At 34.0% G+C, this 22,546-nt stretch overlaps 2 protein-coding genes across 3 annotated transcripts; one reads left to right on the forward strand and one right to left on the reverse strand.

Moving 5' to 3' along the window:
• The first annotated feature begins 1,190 nt into the window (after positions 1-1,190).
• LOC110999626 (chymotrypsin-2-like) lies at positions 1,191-3,090 on the forward strand. The gene is made up of 5 exons (XM_022268783.2): positions 1,191-1,267; positions 1,595-1,781; positions 1,923-2,172; positions 2,385-2,546; positions 2,882-3,090. The coding sequence occupies exons 1-5, from the start codon at positions 1,219-1,221 to the stop codon at positions 3,035-3,037; spliced, it is 804 nt and encodes a 267-aa protein (XP_022124475.1). The 5' UTR covers positions 1,191-1,218; the 3' UTR covers positions 3,038-3,090.
• Positions 3,091-4,860: 1,770 nt separating this feature from the next.
• LOC110999627 (chymotrypsin-2-like) lies at positions 4,861-15,563 on the reverse strand. Of its 2 annotated transcripts, none has more exons than XM_045631524.1 (5): positions 15,451-15,563; positions 7,494-7,662; positions 6,661-6,907; positions 5,347-5,496; positions 4,861-5,041 (listed from the first exon to the last, which is right to left on the reverse strand). In XM_045631524.1, exons 1-4 carry the CDS (start codon positions 15,506-15,508, stop codon positions 5,419-5,421), a joined length of 552 nt encoding a protein of 183 aa, XP_045487480.1. In that variant the 5' UTR covers positions 15,509-15,563; the 3' UTR covers positions 4,861-5,041; positions 5,347-5,418. The 2 variants fall into 2 exon arrangements, with proteins under 2 accessions (XP_045487480.1, XP_022124476.2); XM_022268784.2 differs by lacking the exon at positions 15,451-15,563 and adding an exon at positions 14,661-14,779.
• Between the last annotated feature and the right edge of the window lie 6,983 nt (positions 15,564-22,546).

Genomic DNA, 22,546 nt, shown 5'->3' on the forward strand with positions numbered 1-22,546 from the left:
TTTTAAAAGGTGTGGTTTTGCTCGTTACTTATTTTAATAACAGAATTTAAAATACAATTGTATAAATTTGTAATTTTAGTTGAAGACCACAGTTAAAGTGAACTCTCCACAGGAACCGCGAGGGCCTGTAATCAAGATTCATGAGAACCGATGAGAGAGAGATCTCCATCGAGCGCGGCGATATGGAGCTTTCTACCATCGCCTAATGGATGAAGTTGGCGTCTCCTCGCCACTTCTACAAAGTTAAATACCATATGCATCAACTACTACAACCAATGAATTAACGTAACAGTAGTACGTTAATAAGTAGTAACAGACATACAATTCAATTATATTTATATACTAGTGATTCGCCCCGGCTTCGCACGGGTGCAATGCTGATAAAAAGCACGTTTTATTAAGTATTATTATTTTCCTCGCTAGAGAGCTTCAATAATAAACTCGTCTGACTCTGCTAAATTCAAATTTCGGTTTCGGACCTCCCGTACCCCTGCCCGAGTGACGCCTACAACGCATAGCTAGCCGAATACAGTTTATTTTTTAATTTTTTTTAACTCGTGATATCTTTGGAATGGATTGTCAGAATCGAATAATTCAAAAAGTAATATAAAGATATTGAAGCAGTCTTAAATAATACATCATTTATTTTGATAAGGGTTAATACCAAGGTACAAATAAAGAGCTTTTTGTAGCGGTGGTATTTTAATTTCTTTTTTTCAATAAAAAAACGCTTATTGTGACATGACTGTAATAGTTAGAGATATGCTGCCGCTGATTTTGATGATGATGATATCATTTTGTTCTATCATCAATAGTTTTCGCAGCGCACGCGACGTAAGGTAGTTTTTTGATATTCTTTTCAAACCTTGGATTACGTTATCGTAATTTTAGTAAGGATGCCTATTTTTTTTGAAAATGAAATATAGCCTATGTCACTCAGGAATGATGTAGCTTTCAACAGTGAAAGAATTTTTCAAATCTGCCAAGTAGTTTCGGAGCCTATTCAATTCATACAAACAAACAAACAAACAAAAAATCAAACCTTTCCTCTTTATAATATTAGTATAGATATTATTAAACACCAATACTAATTATGTTTTTTTAATAATTTACATCTTTTACATTTTTTCCATTAAATTATGTAAATTAGAATAGTAGTAGTATAAATATTCTGTAGAAAATTAGAAATTTCAAAGCAAGGACAGGACTCCAAGGAAAATGCTTCTCCATTTTGGAATATTACTTCTTCTGTCCCAAGGACTCCTCGGTAAGTTAAACTTGATTATATTAATACCCAATAGTAGTCTTATTAAGGATACAAACACGACTCGAATAGCAAGTAAGAGTCAAATAGCGTATTGTTGATTTTTTTTGGTAAAACAATGCACTATTTACAATTTATGTCGCAACTGATGATGTTACTTCTTCCATAGAATTTTAATCTTTATGAGAATTATTTAATTTCACAACATCTGCACCGTCATTTGAATTCAATGAATTCTTTTTTTTATGCTTTGTTATGACGTGCCCCGTGTACAATATATTAAACTAACGCGCACGAACCGTAGCCGATTAAAATAAAACTCGTTCACAGGCGAAGTGGACGTTTCGGAAGCTATAGATGGAGACAGCCGAATTATAGGTGGCAAAGATGCCACTCCTGGTATGGCAAATTACCAAATATCAATGCGTGGTCATTACGGAAACGAAGAATGGCACAGTTGCGGAGGATCTATTTTAAACGAACAGTACGTGTTAACAGCAGCTCATTGCGTTTATCAGTGAGTATATTTTTCGTTTCTATTAATATATTAGTTGCGTATGCTGCTCACAAGGCATGATGCATTTAAGTCTGGTTTGCAGGGAATAATAAAAATGAACTTTAAAAATAATAGTTTATTGATTTACAAAAAATTTTTTAGGAAAAACATGAAAGATATGTCAATAGTCGTTGGTACTCACACGGTCAAAAAAGGCGGCGACCGATACAAGATTAAGAAATTGATCCCCCATGAGAAGTATGATAAGAAAAAGCTAAGAAACGACATAGCTGTCGTACAGATCGAAGGTAAAATTAAATACAGCGATAAGATTCAACCAATTGAGTTGTTAAAGGAAAAGGCACCCATTGGAAAGAAATGTCTCTTGACGGGCTGGGGATACGTAAACTATGTGAGTAGATTAATATATAGGATTCACTAAATGTTTTTAGAAATTTATCAGTGAACGGTTCCTTCTTCATATAAAAAAATGAATGTTAAATGTGTGCGTCCTGGGGCCGCGTTACGTAACGAAGCGGCTTACATAAGAAGTTATCACTTCAATAAATGAGTAACAAAGTAACATTCAGGGGAGGTGTCATTATTTTAACATAATTATTACAGAGACGTAGAACTGTACCAAACAATCTTCAAATGTTGGAGTTCCAAACAATAAGTAATGACGACTGCACCAAACAACTAAAACGCTCGCCTTACCCGACATATGTGCCTGTAGACGCCGGACAACTCTGCGCTAAGCGCCCGAACTACAAAGGTGCATGCAAAGTAAGTAATCAAATGTGCTACAACATATTTAATTGATGATAGTTTCACGTTACTATCGGGCTTTATCAAAATGGTTTTAAATATAAGGTCATATCATAGTACCTGAATAGTGAGTGTTTTCAAACGTTATGAGTTTCAATGTTTGCATATAATATTTGCTCATACGGTGAATTAAAAACATCGAAAGATGATTTCTTATCCCGACGGGGAAAAAGGCTGATCATCTACATACCTATAAAACAAATGATTATTGTTGTTAATAAGAATATCGTGTTGATTAACAATATAACACATTCTTGTAAATCAGTGCCTTTAAATGTTGTTATCTCATGCAGGGTGATTCTGGTGGTCCTCTCGTCATGCAGGATGAGAAGAACAAAACTGTTCAAATGGGAGTCGTGTCCTGGGGAGTTCCGTGCGGTAAAGACTTTCCTGATGTATTTGCTTCAGTCCATGGTTACTACGATTGGATACAGAGCAAAATTAAATGAAATATTGAATAAATCAAAACATCTGATCAAAATAAATATCATTTGAAATAAAAGTATATTTTATTTGTGCAATATCTTAAAAAATATAAATTACACCTTTATAAAACATTAACGATTGCACATTAAGAAGCAAACTCGATGAAAATGCAAGCATTTTTACATTTAGATAACCAAAATGAAATGGCAACCAATACCAACATTCTAACTTTTTATTAACTAAAATTTGTTAAGAAAATTATAAAAGAGATATTGCTGATATTTTTAAATACGTTACGTAAAATAGCGCGCATGATAAAGTGCGATTAATATTTTCAGAGCCAATTGTTACGTGTTTTTTATTTTTTTATTTAGGGAGCAGTGTTAGTTTTGAGTCGTTCGAATTATGCATTTAACATTAGTTAGCGTACGTAAAGGAAACTTTATCGGTCTAAGCCGAGTCAAGAGGCCGATCACCATGCTGATCACTTGCCTTTTAGAAAATTCAAATCCTAATCAATGAGACATCGAAATGTAAAGACAAAATGGTTATAGCGCCTTTGACTTCAAGTCAAAATTAAAATTTCAAAAACCAAACTTGGTAGTTCTCTTATTTTGATATCTTTGATTACAATTATACTTTGTTTATAACAGTAATAATAAAAAAGATGTACCTTCTTAATTATTGAGAGAACTACTACTTATAGAGATTCTGCGGGATAGTTTGAAACCGTATAGTGTAAGCCACTTACCTTGTGTTATCACAAGGTCAAGTATTAAGTCCTTATGGACAAGATTACAATTACAAAATATGATGGATCTTCAAGAAACCACTCCAAGGCCATGAAAGCTGTTAATAGAAACTTGAATGTGTCTGACTGATGAAATATAACTTTGTAGTAGTTACTTGAATAATATATTTAAAAGTCAGACATGAAAAAATAAGTAAAGTTCATTAATTTTTTGTCGAGCTTTAAAGCGTCTGCCAAAAGCTCTGGTCCATGAAAAGTGTCTGGCACTTTATAATTCAAGTTTAGAATAATATTCCACAAAATATATATAAAATTCAGCCATACAAATTTAAGTTAGATAACTCATATTTTTAGTTACCTTTCTCACCTGATACCTGCCCAGGTGTCACAGGGCAAGCTCCACAAGTAGGCAGGTATTTAAAATATACTAGACGTTACTAATTCGTGAAGGTTTCATCCATGTGAAAATAAGTTATGTCAGAACGCTCTGGGATCTTACTCTATTATAGAGTTGCAGCGATGGCCCGGAGTGAAGTACCGTCTCGCACTTGCAGAGCAAATTTCTAGGAGGATAATTTAGTCTACCCTTCCAAATGACCGTGAAACGCAACGTCGTTTGTTATTATGTTAACACCAAGTATTCCGATATGTCTGAACCTTTGAGAAGAGTATCATCGAAAAGAGAAATAACGACAAAGGACAAACTTCTGTCTTGCTGGGCTGAAATTTAAATAGATTTCTATCTTATTTTTTTAAATAATTTTATTGTTTTAAATTATATTTTGATATTAAATATAATTGTAGTTAATTCTAATATAACTAACAACTAACATTAAAATTTAATAATTATAATATTATATTATTATAAGAAGTCTCTTTAGGCATGGTTCCGAAGATACTGGCAGCGTTTCCCCTTTGAATAGCTAGACGAATCCATTGTCCAAGGTAGCTGCCAGCTCTTAGTTCTCCTGTGATGTCGACTAACCTATTTGATTTGATTTCCCTTAAAAGCCTTATAGTGCTAGAACACCACGGACCAGGGGTCTTATTATATAAGTTGGGATTATTATATATATGGGAACTAAAAGACGTATGTACTCAATGCAAATATTTATTCATTTTAATTTTTGCTCATCGTATCTTTTATCCAAGCAAGGAAAGAGTAGACTCTAGTGTTGACATCGGGATGCACTCGGCTATGACCACAGCTTCTTGTCCCCCAGGAAACCAGGGCAGCAATAGTTCCATTACTTACCAAAGGACCGCCGGAATCTCCCTGTGAAAGTGTGGTCGTCAAAAACTCAAATATTTCGATTTTTTCATCAAATTTAACAGCACGTATATTTTAGTAATCTAATACTAATTTCACTGCTTTTTTTATTCCAAAATCAAATACAAGTTACAAACAGTCTGGCATTCAAAATGCCGTCGTAACAAGCCCATATTCTACTGATGGCGCTGGTTATGATGAGGTGTGGCCAGCTATGACGTAATAAACTCCCGGAATTACGTCAATAATTATTTAAATAACATAAATTTTAATCCCACGAAGAGCGAAGAACGTTGTGTAATAACTATTACCTGACAGCTTCCCTCTCGAGGTGGCGCACGTGTGCAAAGATGTGAAGGCGTAATCGGCTGTTTGAAAAATTTTTATTGTATCTTGCACTGTTCAGTTGTTATCGAAGTAACTTCAACAATCTGGAGATTATTTGGTAGTGGACCATTGGTCTGTAAATAGTTCACTTTATGTTAGAAAGACATCGCCAGTTTAGATATTAGACACCATTGCAGATCTTCGTGGAGATCAACAGATGCTTTATCAAAACTATCCGAATCGATCACTTTAATAGTACATACATTGTGAATATTATAAACTTTTTTTGGATGATGATGGAGCAGGAGGCAAACGGGCAGGAGGCTCACCTGATGCTAAAAGATACCGCCGCTTATGAACACTCACGATGGTACGCTCTTTTCTTGAGGGACACTTAGTCGAATTGGTTATATTTATAATATTTCAGTGGGCAGCTGGTTCCAAAAGGTGATGGGCGTGCAAAAGTTTCCAAAAACTGCCTTAAAAACACTCAGTTTTGGAATAAACTTATGTACAGCTGGTCTGAGTAGTAATAGTTTGTCTGTGTTAACCCCCTGAAGCAGAACTGACTCACATACGCAATCAAGCCAAGAACTAGACAGCAGGGCAGAGTCAAGAGCCCTTTCCTAAAATGGGATTTTATTTACTTAACCCAAAATTTCGGATGACGAATTTTGATTAAGTAAATAATATGAATGTATATCTACTATTATTTTTATTAAAAAAAATCATTTTTCGAATCCGAGTGGTCAGCATACAGCACATTGGGTTTGACATTGGGTGACATATTTGACTATTTTATGGCCGAATTTTTCCAACTGTGATCAAGCAACATGTCGGATAGCCCATTCTGGGATCCCTCAAGCTAGTCTCGATTTTACAAAAAATAAAGTAGAACCGCATCGTTCGCATTTGCTATAAAAATAAACACAATTTCTGTAGACAATTGCCAATACAATAAGGGCAATGTATATATTTAAAATACTTAAGGGTTGGGTGCATAATCCGGATATAATGGAGAGACTGGGTCTACGGGTACCAAGTAGAAACCTGAGGCTTACGTCTAAACTTTTGGATGTACACATTCCAACTTGGTTAGCAAAGAGCCACTCACGCGAGCAATACAGATAATTAACAAAATTTCCAAGAGTTGCTTGCTATATTGTTAGTTATAAGATTTAGGAATTTAAGTTTAATTTTTTAATGTTGCTTGCTATGTAGGTTAGTTGGTGTGACCAACACCGCTCCCAACTCAAAATTGGTTATATATTATAAAAGGATTTTGTATTTTAACTTACACTAATCCTGCCCCATCCTGTTATTGTCAGAGTTGCTCCTGAATTGATGTTAGTAGTAGGCAAACCCACTGGATTCACTCTATCATTAAGTTCTATCCCAGGCTCGATTTTCACAAGGCTTATATCATTTGTAAAAAGTTTCTTGTCAAACTTTTCGTGGATTATCACTTTATCAGGTGTATATTCTTTACCCTTGTCTGACAGTTTATTGATTCCCACTACAACTTGGAAAGAATTGCTTGGACGGCTGTATTTAAAAATTTAAATCGTAAAATATATATAATGATTGTATTAAAAATTATTGGAAAAAAGTGTTTTAGTATCATAGTATCCTATACAAGTGGTGAGAATAACAACAGCCGAAATTTTGGTGCGTTCCGCTTCTGTGCCCACTCTTTCGTGGACTCGAGATGATACTGATAGAAACATTTAACCATTCACAATAGAATTAAGTTTCAATTATATAAGGTGGATTACAACGATAAACAGACGATCGGAAATTACGCTTTACAGTCTACATTTAAAGGTGTAAATGAATATGTTTGTACGTCTGGGATAAAGTAATATAAATATGATTTTGAAAATGCGCGCGCACACCGCCACAAAAAACCGACACCTTGATCTTAGCTGTAGTCATCATTTTAGTTTTTTCTACAAATGTAGAATAAGTGTAAATGATAAAATTTTAAAAAGATTATTATCTTGTTACGCCAAAGATGTTATCTGACGCGTGTACATATGTAGACACACTTTTTTTTTCATTTTTATATTTTTCATTTGTTTTCTGCGTTACCTAAATAGTTTTAATATTTTCATTATTGCGTTGAACTTACTAAACCATACAGTGAGCAGCAGTTACCACCCATTTTTTATCTATGATGGATCCACCACAAAAGTGGCTACCCAAATTTTGGAGGGACACCTGATATTTGATAGCGCCATCTGGTGCGTCATCACCTCCCAGAATTTTGGGTTTAGCTGCATCAATCCCAAGCTTCAGACCTAAAATAATTAACATTTATTTGTTTATATTACTAATTAAATTGATACAAAATAATTATTTTCAAAGATGCTCGCCAAGTTTTTATAAATGCACAAAACATTAAACCTTCAAAGTTAAATAATTTATTCCAATAAGACCTAAAATGACACTTTTGAACGTTAAATAAAATATAAAGATGATCTAGTTGCCCCTTACAAAAAGTAGTTTCGTGTGAAGAAGAATGGCTAAGAAACTCCACACCTTTTAAAATAAAAATAAAACCAATTTGATTTTATCCAGGATCTATGACTATCCTATGGAACAGGAGCAGCATGTTTCCAAGCATTCTTATCGTTATTATAATCCTCTAATTTGTAATATTATGATTGTTACAAAGTCTACTTTAAAAAAAAAATATTAATTTCGTCCATATGTTTTAATATAAGGTTTTTTATTGTATCACTTAACACAGTACTTATGTTACTAAAAGTATATCAAATTACGCAAGTACATGATAATATCTACAACTAGAAAAATATTCATCTACTGTCACATTAACTATGGACGAATAACTCTTAAAAACAATAACAATAATATAAACTAAGAAGAAAATATTATACAAGGAGCCGTTGACTGGGTCTTTAAGGACCAGCAAGTGATTGCGACAGGAAGCGCTCATGTCTATATTTTTTGTTTATATATAATCATGATATACATAGCTAACTAGCTTCCCCCGCGAATTTTGTTTCTCCACAAACCTTAGCCTACCTTTTTAACGCATACCAACATGAAACATTTTGCTACGCTAACCCAAAGATTGTTTGGTTGAAAATTACGCTTAACAAAACTTTTTAGGTTGTTCTGTAAGTTTTTCTCAATAAAAACGCCGTAGGATTTCATAATTAAAATTAAGGGTTGTATGTATTTTTGTATGCTGTATCATAAAAACAAAAAAAAAACTACAAAATAAAAGTTTTGGGGGACCAGCCATCTCTTAGTAGGTTGAAATATAAATAGCAGCTGATTCTTCTCTCTTCTGACTCTTCCCTCCGGACCTCCTCTTCCCTCCGGACCTCAGCTCTGAGTTAACGTGCCACTGTACCTTTAACTATTTAATTAAATATTAAAATAATACTTTTGTAAAATAATATTCAAACAGTAAAATAGGAGTGCATCAATTGCAAGGAGGTGATTCGAGCGCTCAAACAAGAATTCGGTGAGTGAACCACTCCCGCGACGGGGATCTACTTAATCTGGACGGAAAATAATTTAATATGAAATCGTCGATCACGTCCAATCTATGAAGACCCCTTACGACACTATTATTGCTAATACTGCCTTGTAACTCCTGGTCGCCTGGTACTTGTGAATCTTAACTACGCGAGGAAGTGCTGAATACGTCACGTCGTGACGTCACTCTGAACAATTTATAAGACCTACTGGTAACTTTTGCACCCCTGGTATATCTGCGCTGTAAAGAAGTATCCGTTACAACTACGCTTCGCTGATTTTTGATTATAAACCATTCGAGGCTTCTAGTTTCCTAGTACAGCGGTCGGGCAAAGCACTGAGCAAGTCGGCACTTAACTGAAAATAATCACGTGACCTACCTAAACGCTCTTGTTGATATGAACATGTCCTTAGAGAAGTCATCATCTGAGCCTGAATTGTCTGTGACTCCGACTAACTTTGCTGTCACGCGCATCAAGAGAAGGAGAGAGGAGGATAGCATTGGAATGGCTGAATTATCCACTTTTAGAGACGAAATGATGAAATCAATGGCTGCCCACTTCGCCAAATCTGACAAGAAAATTTGTCAAATGGTTTCGAGTCTCAAAGAGGTGCAAGAATCCAATCGTGGCATTGTGGACTCAATCTCGCTCCTTACAGAGCAGAATAAACTATTACAAGACAAAATTTTGTCCCTGGAATCACAAAGAAGAGAGGATAGTGAGTACATATCACTGCTTGAGAATAAAATTGAGGACTTACAAATGTCAAACCGCAAAGCAAACTTTGAACTGAAAAACGTGCCACGTAAAAATAATGAATCTAAAGAAGACCTGATTGAGATGGTGGTTCAGCTCTCTAACACTGTGGGCTGTGAAATCACAAAAAAAGACATAAAAGACATTTACAGAGTCCGCGGAAAGACGGATAGTTCCAAAAACACACCGATTATTGTTGAAACTGGTTCGACTTTGACAAAGAGTGAACTTATGAAAATGTGTAAATTATTCAATATAAAACACAAGTCCAAGCTCACTGCCAAACATTTAGGTTTCCGTAAGGATGAGGATGTTCCTATTTTTATTTCCGAAAATTTGACGAGTAAAGGAGCTCGACTTCATTTCCTGGCACGTGACCTTGTGAAGAGCAAAAATTACAAGTTTTGCTGGACTGCATATGGCAAAGTTTATGTCAGAAGAGACGAAAATTCTCAAATCATCAACATCAAGTCTGAAGCTCAATGTACCCAACTCATGAATGCGCAATGACTAGTTATTAATGTCATAATAATATGTAAGTTGTCGCCTTGACAATCTGAATTTCAGCTTAACTCTTTGTACACTCACTTAACTATAAGATTTTTTGATTTATGTAACACACATTCACACACACCATACTACACCGATTTACCCACACACAAACTCTATTACACACGCGCCCATTTTCTCTATACCAACTCTATAAAATCAGTAATAATAATAACTAACTACTATTTACAGCTTAACTACTCTGAAATCCTAAACAAAAAGTCATCTTTGTTAAAGACTGCAAACTGTTTATCACTCAAATATGGCTCTTAACACGATAGCTGACCTAGATAACATGGAAATAGCGTCTGCAATTAAATGCGATCCAGAAGAAATATGTAGTTACCTCCCAATTAAAAAACATGACATGACAATTATATCCCAAAACATAGTAAGTGTGTATAGCAAAATGGATGACCTTAAAATAACTTTAGCATCTATTGATTTTAGACCAGATTTGATAATTTTAACAGAATGCAGACTACAAAAAGACAAGCCAATTCCACATCTTGACAATTATTATTCGCATTTTACCCATGATCAACTTAATCAAAATGATGGAGTTGTAGCTTTCATAAATGACATACATAGAGCTAATACTAAAGAAATCAAGCTTGATGATGCGTCGTGCCTTCAAATTGATCTACAGGACCACATTGTACTTGGCATTTACAGGTCTCCATCAACTACTAATGTTATTCCTTTTGTAAATTCGCTGTGTTCACACTTAGAAACTATTAAAAGCCACAAAAATATCACAATAACTGGAGACATTAATATAAATCTAATAGTCACTGAAAATGAAACAGCTCTTAAAAGGAAAAACAGACACTACTACCTCAATATGTTAGTGTCTTTAGGTATTATGCCTGGACACATGTTGCCGACGAGGCTACATAACTGTTTAGACCACTTTATGATAAAGTTAGATAGGAGTACAACTGTTGCACGAATTGCTGTCGTAAACACCACTATTACCGACCACGCCATGATTGTTATGCTCCTGTCAAATCTTAAGACTAGTTCTAATGTGTCCAAATATGCTACAAAAACTGACTACAATAAAGCTCTACTTAGTTTAGCCGAGAAAAACTTATCTGAGCTAATGTTTCTGTAATGACCCACATTTACTCATTGACCTTCTCACAAATGCTGTATCTGAGTCTTTACAAGCAAACACTAAAACTATAACTATTCCAAATAGCAAAAGAACCATAAAACCGTGGATAACTCCAGGTTTACTACGCTGCATACGAAATAGAAATAAACAACAAAAACAGTTAAGAAATGATCCTGATAATGATGTCTTAAAAATTACTTACAGACGCTATCGTAATTACTGCAATAATCTTATTAAAAAAATCAAAAGATCATATGAAAGACGACTTTTGGAAATTTCTGCTAAAAACTCAAAAAGTCTTTGGAAGACTATAAATAGTATTACTTACTCTAAACTACCCAAAGCCGATAACACACAATTACTTAGCTTAAAACAATCAACTTCACAGTCTTTAAATTTTGTCAATGAATATTTTTCTAACATTGGAAGTGACTTAGCCAACCAAATAACAACACCACCTATGCCTAACACATTAAGTGCTGATTATTTAAATTTAAAAAATAGACTACTGGACTCTTTTGCTCTATTAGATACGGATTTTGAAGAAACAGAGTTAACGATAATGAATTTAAAGAGTACAAGTGCTTCAGGTTATGATGCTATTCCCACTAGCTTTATAAAACTTGCTAAAAATGAATTAGTTCCTGTGCTGACTCATTTTATAAATCTCTGCATTAATCAAGGTGTATTTCCCATTGCCTTGAAAAAGGCTATTGTGACACCAGTTTACAAGGGAGGGGACAGAGACGATGTTGGCAACTTTAGACCAATATCAGTACTTACAGTTTTTGCTAAAATATTAGAAAAAATTATCAATAAAAGGCTGATCAACTATCTTAATAAATTCAACATCATATCTGACCATCAGTTTGGATTTAGACAAAACAAATCAACGGAAGACGCTGTTCTAGCTCTAAGTACATTAATTGTTGAACAACTTGACAAAGGAAACAAATGTCTCACAGCTTTCCTAGATTTAAAAAAGGCGTTTGACACCGTGTCTGTCCCGATTCTTGTAAAAAAACTGGAATACATAGGTATAAGAGGTATACCTCTAGCTCTTTTTAAAGATTATTTATCTGATAGGCAACAGTGTGTCAAAGTAGATAATAAGGTGAGTCAGTATTGTAACATATCTTTTGGAGTGCCCCAAGGAAGCGTACTTGGGCCTACACTGTTTCTCATCTATATTAACGATTTACTAATGTCTCAACTTAAAAATGCAAACTTTTTCTCATATGCGGATGATACCGCTATAGTTTTTACGGGTAAGACTTGGAAATCTATAGTTAGCGACACTCAAGCAGGACTCTCTCAAGTTGATCTTTGGTTAAGCCACAATCTACTGACCCTAAACACGCAAAAGACGAAGTATTTATGCCATACTATAAATAAATCCACTCAACCTCCTCCAGATCTAAAAATATACATACATAAATATAGCTGTCAATCCCTGGAAGATTGCTCTTGTCCCACAATTGAAAAAGTTTTCTCTATAAAATATCTTGGTATACACTTAGATCAGCACTTAACGTGGTATGTACATCTTGAGGCAATAGGTAATAGAGTAAGGAAACTTATCTGGATCTTTAAAAACCTACGGCACGTGGCATCCAAGCTTCTGCTAAATTCAATTTACTTGGCTCTTGCGCAATCAATCATAATTTATTGTATTACGGTATGGGGCAGTGCCGCAAGAACCAAGTTTTTGGATGTAGAAAGATCACAGAGGGCTCTTCTAAAAGTTGCCTACTTTAAACCTAGACTGTACTCCACTGAGAAATTGTATAAAGATTGTGACCTGTTGTCGATTAGAAAACTATATGTTCTTCATGCAACACTCAGAAAACATAGTTCCATTATTCCTGATCCCGCCCATCTTTTGAAAAGAAGAAAAGATGCAGTTGTCATGTTGACCAGTTTTTCGAGCAGTTTTGCTGGTCGTCAATATAAAATACAAGCAGAGCATCTGTATAAAGTGGTAAATGGAAGGCTTAGTATCTACATGTTAAATAAACATGATGTTAAACATAGGGTGACTGAATGGTTAAAGTCATTAGACTATGCTGAAATTGAGGATCTTTTGATGTACCCTAGATAAAGCTGCACGCACCGCACTGTTACCTACACACACACACACACACACACACACACAAATACACACACACTCACACTCACCACACATTTCTTTCATTTCATGAATCACAGAAATCACAACTACATTCTTGTTTACAAGTTTGCTTATAAATATACCTATGGTACGAAAATCTTTTTGCTATGGAAGAGCGTGGCCTTCTAACACAGGTGTTTTTACACTTAATTGAGGGTCGCAACCATGGAATGTTTTTTTTTTTTTTTTTTTTTTTTTTTTTTTTTTTTTTTTTTTTTTGTACCGTTTTTGAAGAAATAAATTATTTTTCATTTTTCATTTTCATTTTTCATTCTCTGACTTACTGAATATGCATAAAAAATCGTAAGTATCCTTACGATATGGATACAGTACCCCAAGTAATATTGAGAAGGCTTTGGGCCTCTTGAAAAATGATAATATTACATGCACGATGTAAATGATATTGTCTCAGTTCGTTGTCCAGTGAGACCCAGTGTTACGTTGCGTTAGGTTTTTTTTAATTCTAAGTGGCGTTTGTTATGTGGTCCCCACTATATTATTAATATTTCTATTTACTATTTCTTTAACCATCTGTTTACGATATAATTTAAGATTAATTAGTTTGTTCGACGTAATTTATCCTTATTCTTAAAAGACAAAACCCAAACCTTTTTAAACATCTGTTAACGATAAGTTAAGATTTATTAGTTGTTCCGTGTAATGTGTCCCTATTTTTAAACGACAATACTCAAACCTTTTAAGTATCAAGTTACAATTTCTTTTAACCATCTGTTTACGATAAATTAAGATTAATTAGTTGTTCCACTTAATGTATCCCTACTCCTAAACGACAAGACCAAAACCTTTAAGTATCAAGCCCCGATCCTTTGAAAGACACTTCCATTCCATATACCTATTTGAACACTTGTTTTGTAAGCATAATTTTAAATAAAGTTTTTATTAGTTTAAAAACAAGTTTTTGTCACTGCCTCATAACACGTTTGTAGTTAGTTTAGATTAACCAAAAATGGTACGACGACGACATGTGACGATTTGTGAAATGATTTACCTCTTTAATTCATTTCACAAATCGTCATGTTTTAATTTATTTTTATGTGGTTAAAGAGCAAGGGCCCTCACATTTTTGCATGGTACACCATTACAGAGTGATAAAGATACTCAGAAAAATTGGAGTTGTTTTAAGTTGCAATCGTGCGTTGACAAATTCACCGAAAATTATAATACACTTACCAGAGGAGGAATAAAATAGTATAGTGAAAACGTATATCTCAAAAAGAAACATCGCAATAAAATGTACATTTAATTCTGATGTTAATAGCAAAAGTGATTAAATGAAAAAGGCAATTAATACAAAATGATAAAAACCACTAAAATTAATTACATGAAAACACATGAAACGTTATCAAAGAAATTAATGTTCTTACTTTTTCCTTAATTTATGTAATGAGAAATATTAATTAATAAGAGTATGTAATGGGTCTCTCTACATTGAAAACTAAAGAAGTTAAGAAGTATAGAAATATATAAGAAAACAAAAGTTATTGACCGCCCGCAGGAACAATGGTAGATTGCCCAACAAAGTTGTTGTTATTGATTGGTAAAAAAGTTGGAAAGGGCCCGGGAAAAAGAGGTCGCATGGTGGTCCGATGAGAAGTTGAAGAAGTTGCAGGAGAACAATGCTCAAGATAGATAGAGATGGATCCAATTGGAGGTGGCCTATACTCTATGCATATTGAAAAAAAATTAATTTTGTATACAATTTTAAGTATGTGTATCTTTTATTAAGATAGATAAATGTTTCAAGGAAAAAAGGCTCTGTTATGATTGTTATTTATTTAAACTTTTAAAATGCAATTAAATATACTTAATTCCATTTTCGAAAAATTTTTGTTTGACTTATTCATACTAAGCGACACGTTGAATGTAGCTTATCCTCACAATTTCGATCAAAAAATGCCAAATAGATCTGACATAACCTAAAAATTAATATTTCTCCATAGAAATAAAGTATTTTACTCACCCCCAGTTAGTCCAATCGAGGCCAGCAACGAAAAATAAAGTAACATTTTTGAGTTCATACTAGTCAGAGACAGTATAAACAACTAATCAAAAATGGATATTTAAATTACAATAGTTATTTAACATAATTTCTAGATCAATTGCCATATTATTTCAAATACATATATGTACATATATAACTGTCTCAATGGTTATAGACACGTTTGTTAAAATGATATTCAAGGTCAAATTTCTTACTGAAAATGTCATAAAATCTACATACATTAATTTATTACTAAATAACTATAAGAGATGTAATTTTGCACTTCTTCAATTTTTTTTTCTCACAGAGGAAGAGATCGCTCGTTCATTCGATTAATGAAGATAATTGTACTATATATTATAACATATACTTGCAACGAATTTTTAAAAATAAATAAATAAATAATTCGAATAAAAGATTACTTCAAAACGTAAATATCATTTATTTTACACCCACGAACGTCATCCACGAAAATAGTGAAGAAAAAATATTGTAATTAATTCCTTATTCGATATTTGTATGCGGACTCTTCAGTGTGGTAACTTAAAAGAACTATGTTGATAAACTTAAGCACATGTCATATTTTTATCATTAATTATTTCGATTAATTGCGAACACCTTACACCACTTGGTGTTTTATCCGACTGGCAGAAGAACAATGTCCAATAAAAGTAAAGAAAGTAATGGATAGTAACTACCATGAAAGAGAAATAAAGTTAGCCTACGCTGGACACACAGTTGAAAAAGTAACTAACAAAGGCTGCATTCAGGGTATAAATAGGGGGGCAAAATGGTGGTGAGTACGTCAAGGCTTTTGTGGATGACATCTTTTGATAGCGGAAGGAGAAACCGGTAGTGAGATCCAGCAGAAACTCAACATTGAACCGGATACGTGGATGGGGTATCCCGCGACAATCAACTTCACTCAACAAGAAAATAATGTAAGACATATTTTAAATCAGACAATGCATACATTTGCTATGTATAATAAAAACTTTACACTAATTGATACCAATAGGTACATAAGTTGTAATAATTACTTTTTGACGAAGGATAGATATAATCTACCTATGTATTTGAAAAGACAGATAGCTGATTCGCTATCATATTTATTGTTTATAACAGCCAAGAATTTGGCTCGACAACCAGCTTCTATTGAGCAGGTTTTAGTTAGTAAGACCTTGGAAGATATTCCAAGACATAGTATTTATAATTTAAATTAGTTACTAAGACAACAGAGAGTCTCTCTGGCAAAGAATTAGTCAGTAAGATAAGTAAATTTAAGAATAATAATAATAAAACTATCAATCTGGTTCACCAAAATATACAAGGCATGAAAAGTAAATTACTAGAAATTGAGTTGTTTTTGAGCAGTGAAAATATTGACATATTGTGTATTTCAGAACACTGGTTAAAGACATGTGAACTTATGTTCAATTTTTGTAATCATCAGATTGGTAGTTCGTTCTGCAGAGGAAATGCAATACGCGGTGGCTCATTAATATTGCTTCATAAAAAATTAAAATTTAAAGAAAGGAAGGACATAGTGAGCCTCTCTGTGGAACGCCTTATTGAAGTATCCTGTGTGGAGCTGGAGCAATTTATCATTGTTAGTTTGTATAGCCCTCCTTCAGCTCAATATGATAGTTTAGAAAAAATATTAGAGCAAGTTCTGTACAAATTGCAAAAATCCAAGAAAAAGTTGGTCGTTAGTGGAGACTTTAATGTAAATTTGCTTGACAACTGTAATTCAAGTAAACGTATGCTTAATCTGTTTAAATCATATAATTTAATTAATAATTTTATTGTACCTACTAGGGTAACAGCCACCACGGCAACATGTATTGACAATATCTATAGTAATATAGTTCCTCTCAACACCTGTATTATCAACAAACTTACATCTGACCACTCTGGTCAATTGTTTGAATTTCAAAATATACTTAAATGTAAAGATCCAAAAAAGACAATATGCACAATACCTGTAACATATGATCGGTTAGACAGATTTAGAAAAAAAATTATATTTAATACGCCATTTTTGCGTAGTAACCAATGCCCTAATAACTTATATAACACATTCTTTGAATCATTTATTGATGAATTCAAAAATGTGTTCACTCCAAAGACTTTTTTGGTCTCGGAGAAACCTACCTTTTGTGACTGGGCACCTCCGGAACTACACAAAAAAAGGCTAAAATTGTATGAATTGTATGATGAAAAACAGTATAATGACAGTGAAGAATTTAAAACTCATGTTAGGACATTTTCAAAAAAATTTAGGCAAGAGTGCAAAATCGCTAAGGCAAAACACTTAAGTAATAAAATAAACAACAGCTCTGATAAGATAAAGGCTACTTGGAAAATTATAAACGAGGAGACTGGAAGAACCTCCAGAAAGGATTCTGAATATAAAATGAACATAAACGGTAAAGTAATTAGTTCCGACCTCGAAGTAGCCTCTGCATTTGAAGAGTTTTTTACTAATATTCCACTAGATACAACCAGCGTTCTGAATTCTTCGCCATCAGCCGCCCTTTTATTATTGCAACAGAATGTTCCTGTATGCAATCGTGAGTTTATATTTAGCCGCATTAGCTGCAATGATATTATAAAAACATTTAAACAGCTAAAAATTAAAAAAACTAAAGATCTTTGGGGTGTATCTGTTTTCATTGTACAATCAGTAATCGATGCTATCAGTTCAGAGTTGGCTATAATATTTAATGAATGTATAGATTGTGGAGTCTTTCCAGACCAGATGAAGTTCAGTAAAATCACACCGTTATTCAAAACGGGCAGCACTTCTGACCCCACAAATTTTAGACCCATATCTGTGCTGCCTGCATTGAGTAAAATTTTTGAAAAAATTATTCTAGATCAATTACTGATACATTTTGATAATAATAAACTTATGCATAGCCAGCAGTATGGTTTTACAAGAGGTCGCTCTACAGCCGATGCTGGCCTTAAATTAATTTCCGAGATTTTAAATGCTTGGGAAAATTCTCATGATGCCATTGGAGTTTTTTGCGATTTATCAAAGGCTTTTGACTGTGTCCATCACGAAATCCTTATCAAAAAACTTCAACACTATGGCATTGGCAAAAAAGCGCTAAATCTTATGGAATCATACCTGAGCGATAGAATTCAGAAGGTAAATGTAAATGGAGCTATATCACAGGGATCGTCTGTTACGATGGGCGTACCGCAGGGCTCCATACTTGGTCCCTTCTTATTCCTCGTCTATATAAATGACCTACCATTTCTTGTAAAGGAGCTACACGAGATAGTACTGTTTGCTGATGACACTTCGCTTTTATTTAAAGTGAAACGACGAAATCCATCACTTGAGAATGTAAATAGTGCCATCTCCAGTGTGGTTCACTGGTTTAGTACAAATAATCTTAAGTTAAACGAGAAGAAGACAAAATGTATTAAATTTGAAACTACAAATGTAAAAAGTAGTCCTTCTCAAATAATAATTAAAGACGAGGAAATAGACTTTGTTGATAGTGCGGTGTTCTTGGGAATTACCTTAGATAGTAAACTCCAGTGGGGCCAACACATAGAAGGTCTTTCGAATAGGCTAAGTTCTGCAGCGTTCGCAGTGAAAAAGATACGCGATCTTACGGATGAGAACACAGCAAAGCTCGTTTATTTCAGCTATTTTCATAGTATCATGTCATATGGTGTTATTTTGTGGGGTAATGCCGCCGACATTAGTTCGATATTTGTAGTACAAAAACGGGCTATAAGAGCGATCTGTGGGTTGTCCCCACGGGAGTCAGTCCGAAATAAGTTTAAGGAATTAAATATTTTAACTTTGGCAAGTCAATACATTTATGAGAATATTTTGTATGTGCGGAAAAATATAGATATCTTTAAAAAGAATAGTAGCTTCCATAATTATAGTACTCGTAATAAAGACAAAATTAGTGCACCTACCACAAGGCTGCATAAAACGAGTAATTCTTTCCAAGGCAATTGCATACGTTTTTTCAACAAAATCCCTAGTGAGATACAAATATTGTCAATCAATAAATTTAAATCGTACACTAAAGTAAAACTGCTTGCTAAGGCCTATTATAATATAAATGAATACTTAAACGATCATAGTGCTTGGATATAAATTGCTTCAGTATAAATAGGTAACGCGACAGAATCTCTCGGCTGCATTTTCAGACTATGGGGCGATCGTCGACATCTACGACTTTTTTTAAATGTAAAGTGGGAACAAACCGTGATTCATGTGGTATCAAATTATTTCAGTATAATTAGTATTATTACTATTTTCTTGTGTAGCCAAGTGCACATTTCAAGGATCGTCATGCTCACTCAAATGTCATTGCTTGTGGCGGCGTCCATGCGTCGGGTTGTCTCTCTCCCTAAAATATGGCGAGGGGGCCAATGGCTGGCCATGCGTCATACTCGTGAACGGGTGCTACTTGTGGTGACTGGTCGTACTTGAATTCGTGTTTGCGGTGATATTAGTTGTTTATACTACGTCTTTGCGTGTTGTTCTCACGAGTACGTAAGTGCGTGCTCCTATTTCACCATGCCTCCTGCTGATAGAGGTCAAATCTTTGTTTTTAATTTTTTTAATTTTTTATTTTTTATTCTTTATTACTCAATATGTCATATGGAACATGGTGTAGTGGTTGCAGCTCCTTACAAGCATTGTGTAAAAAAAAGAACTTGGCGATTAAAAAGAGTGGCGGAGAGTTTATTGCCAGTTCTTCTCTTCCGTTCTACGCCCTTGATTTGAGAACTGGCAGTAAATGTAAAATTAAATTCATATAATATTTCTTTTTTTGACGTTCATAAGTGTACATTGTTACCTACATGAATAAATAAATTTTGAATTTGAATTTGAATTTGAAATAAAATATGTGTTGGGAAAAAACTAAATCATGTGCCAAGGGGCTTTGCCCTAAAAGTTGCAAAAACTTATAGGACGACATCGTTACACGCAGCAACGCTACTCGCCGGGATACTTCCTCTAGAGTCACCTTCCCCAAAGTTTTGAAGTAAAACTTTAGGTGCATGAGGGTATTTTTTAAAAAAACAATTGTAGTTTAAATTTGGGCTATTTAAAATGCATACGAGATATTTATTATTCTTGCAAGAATTTGGTAGTTTTGTTATGTAAATATATTATGTATATCATAAAAGCTGTAGTTTTAAAGAAGTTTTATTTAAATGTGTGAAAATAATTATTAAGCTGTAAAACCCCAAGGCGCCCCCAACTAGGCGGGATGCGATAACAACAGAGCCGTATCCTATCGTTGTTTTTTTTTGTTTGTTTGTTTTGTTTGTATCCGCCTCAATAAACAGATAGGCCATGAGGCGGTTGCGTCCGCCTCTCCCAATAGATTTAGAGAAGGAAATTATATGGGGTAAGAGATTCTCAAAGTATCTTCGACACGCATATGCCTCAGCAAGACCCTCTGACCCTGGGCCTCGAGGTCTGGTGCCCTCTTCTACCAGTCACCATGAGTTTTTCTAAACTTTCTGCATCTCTGCGTGCTACATGTCCAAAAAAACCAGGATGGTTGACCAAAACTTGGTAACAAAGTGTCGTAAGACAATTTTTTACCTTAGTATGGCCACGTTTGTTTTCTTAACTGCTCAAGGATTCCTAAGTATTTTTAAACAAGCTTAAAATAGAAGGCTAAATAATAAGATCTAGACTTAATTTCTTGGGTTCGAGTCAGGAAATGCGTCTGCGTCATAAAACATGTGTCTAACACACCACATCACGGAACGAAAAAATATTAATAAATGCTCCATTGTCTAATGCCTCTTGCTCCTTTGAAAATGGTCACAGGATCATACGGTATACCTCTGTAAACTGCAATTTTGCTGTTAATTTTGCAGGGAGACTCGGGTGGACCTCTAGTGAAAGACACAAAGCAGGTGGATATTGTCTCATGGGGTGCTCCGTGCGCTGTGGGCGTTCCTGAGGTTATCACGAGGGTATACTCGAATGTGGACGGGATTAAGAAGGAAATAGAAAACTAGAATAAAAAACTTATTTATAATATCATTTTAAAATGTATAAGATCGACTAATGAGATTTTTAATTTCAAGGTATTTCTTAATTATTTGAAATTTCCATTTACTTAACATTAATTTCAATTTCCCAATTGTATTGGAAATAATTATTTATTGTGATGTATGACGTCAAAGAAATGTAATTAACGAAACACAAATGGCAATTCTTTTAATTAAAAAAAAAAAAACGAACAATTAATGTGACGCACAACCGTTTTAAGTTCTTTGCAGGAATTCAGTGGCGGTTGTTCAGATATATGTTAAATGGAATACTTTATTTTAAAGGGGGTAGCAACTGGCTTTAATCATTTAATATATAACACAATTTATGAGTTTGCTAAAAATAAAAGACTGTAGGAATATTGCTAAAATTTTGTTTGCGCTTATAATCATTAATTTATACATAATATATTATAACTATAATATTAAAACTGATAATCCTAATATTTTACGGGTGTTAATGTATTACGAAAGCCAGTTCATAATATATTTCAGACTTACATACTTACAGTTCATAATTACATGGTTTCTACATAATAGGTACTTAGTATGGCCATATATAATAAGCTTAAAGGTTTTAACGTTATGTTTACACTTATAAATGTCAAAAAAAAGAAATATTAAATGAATCTATTTTTACATTTACTGCCAAGTCTCAAATCAAGGGCGTAGAACGAAGAGAAGAACTGGCAATAAACTCTCCGCCACTCTTTTTAATCGCCAATTTTTTTTACACAATGTTCGTAAGGAGCTGCAACCACTACACCATGTTCCATATGACATATAGAGTAATAAAGAAAAATAAAATAAATTAAAAACAAAGATTTGTCCTCTATCAGCAGGAGGCATGGTGAAATAGGAGCACGCACTTACATACTCGTGAATTTTACATTTAGGTACACATTTTTCTAGTAATGACATCGCAACAGCACGTGAAGAATCCAGGGACTTGGTCGTACTGAGTGGTACATTTGTAAAAAACTCTTCAAAAGTAGAGAGTTCGATTTTATTAATGTCC

This window comes from Pieris rapae, chromosome 2 (assembly GCF_905147795.1).
Source record: "Pieris rapae chromosome 2, ilPieRapa1.1, whole genome shotgun sequence".
Taxonomy (NCBI): Eukaryota; Metazoa; Arthropoda; class Insecta; order Lepidoptera; family Pieridae; genus Pieris; species Pieris rapae.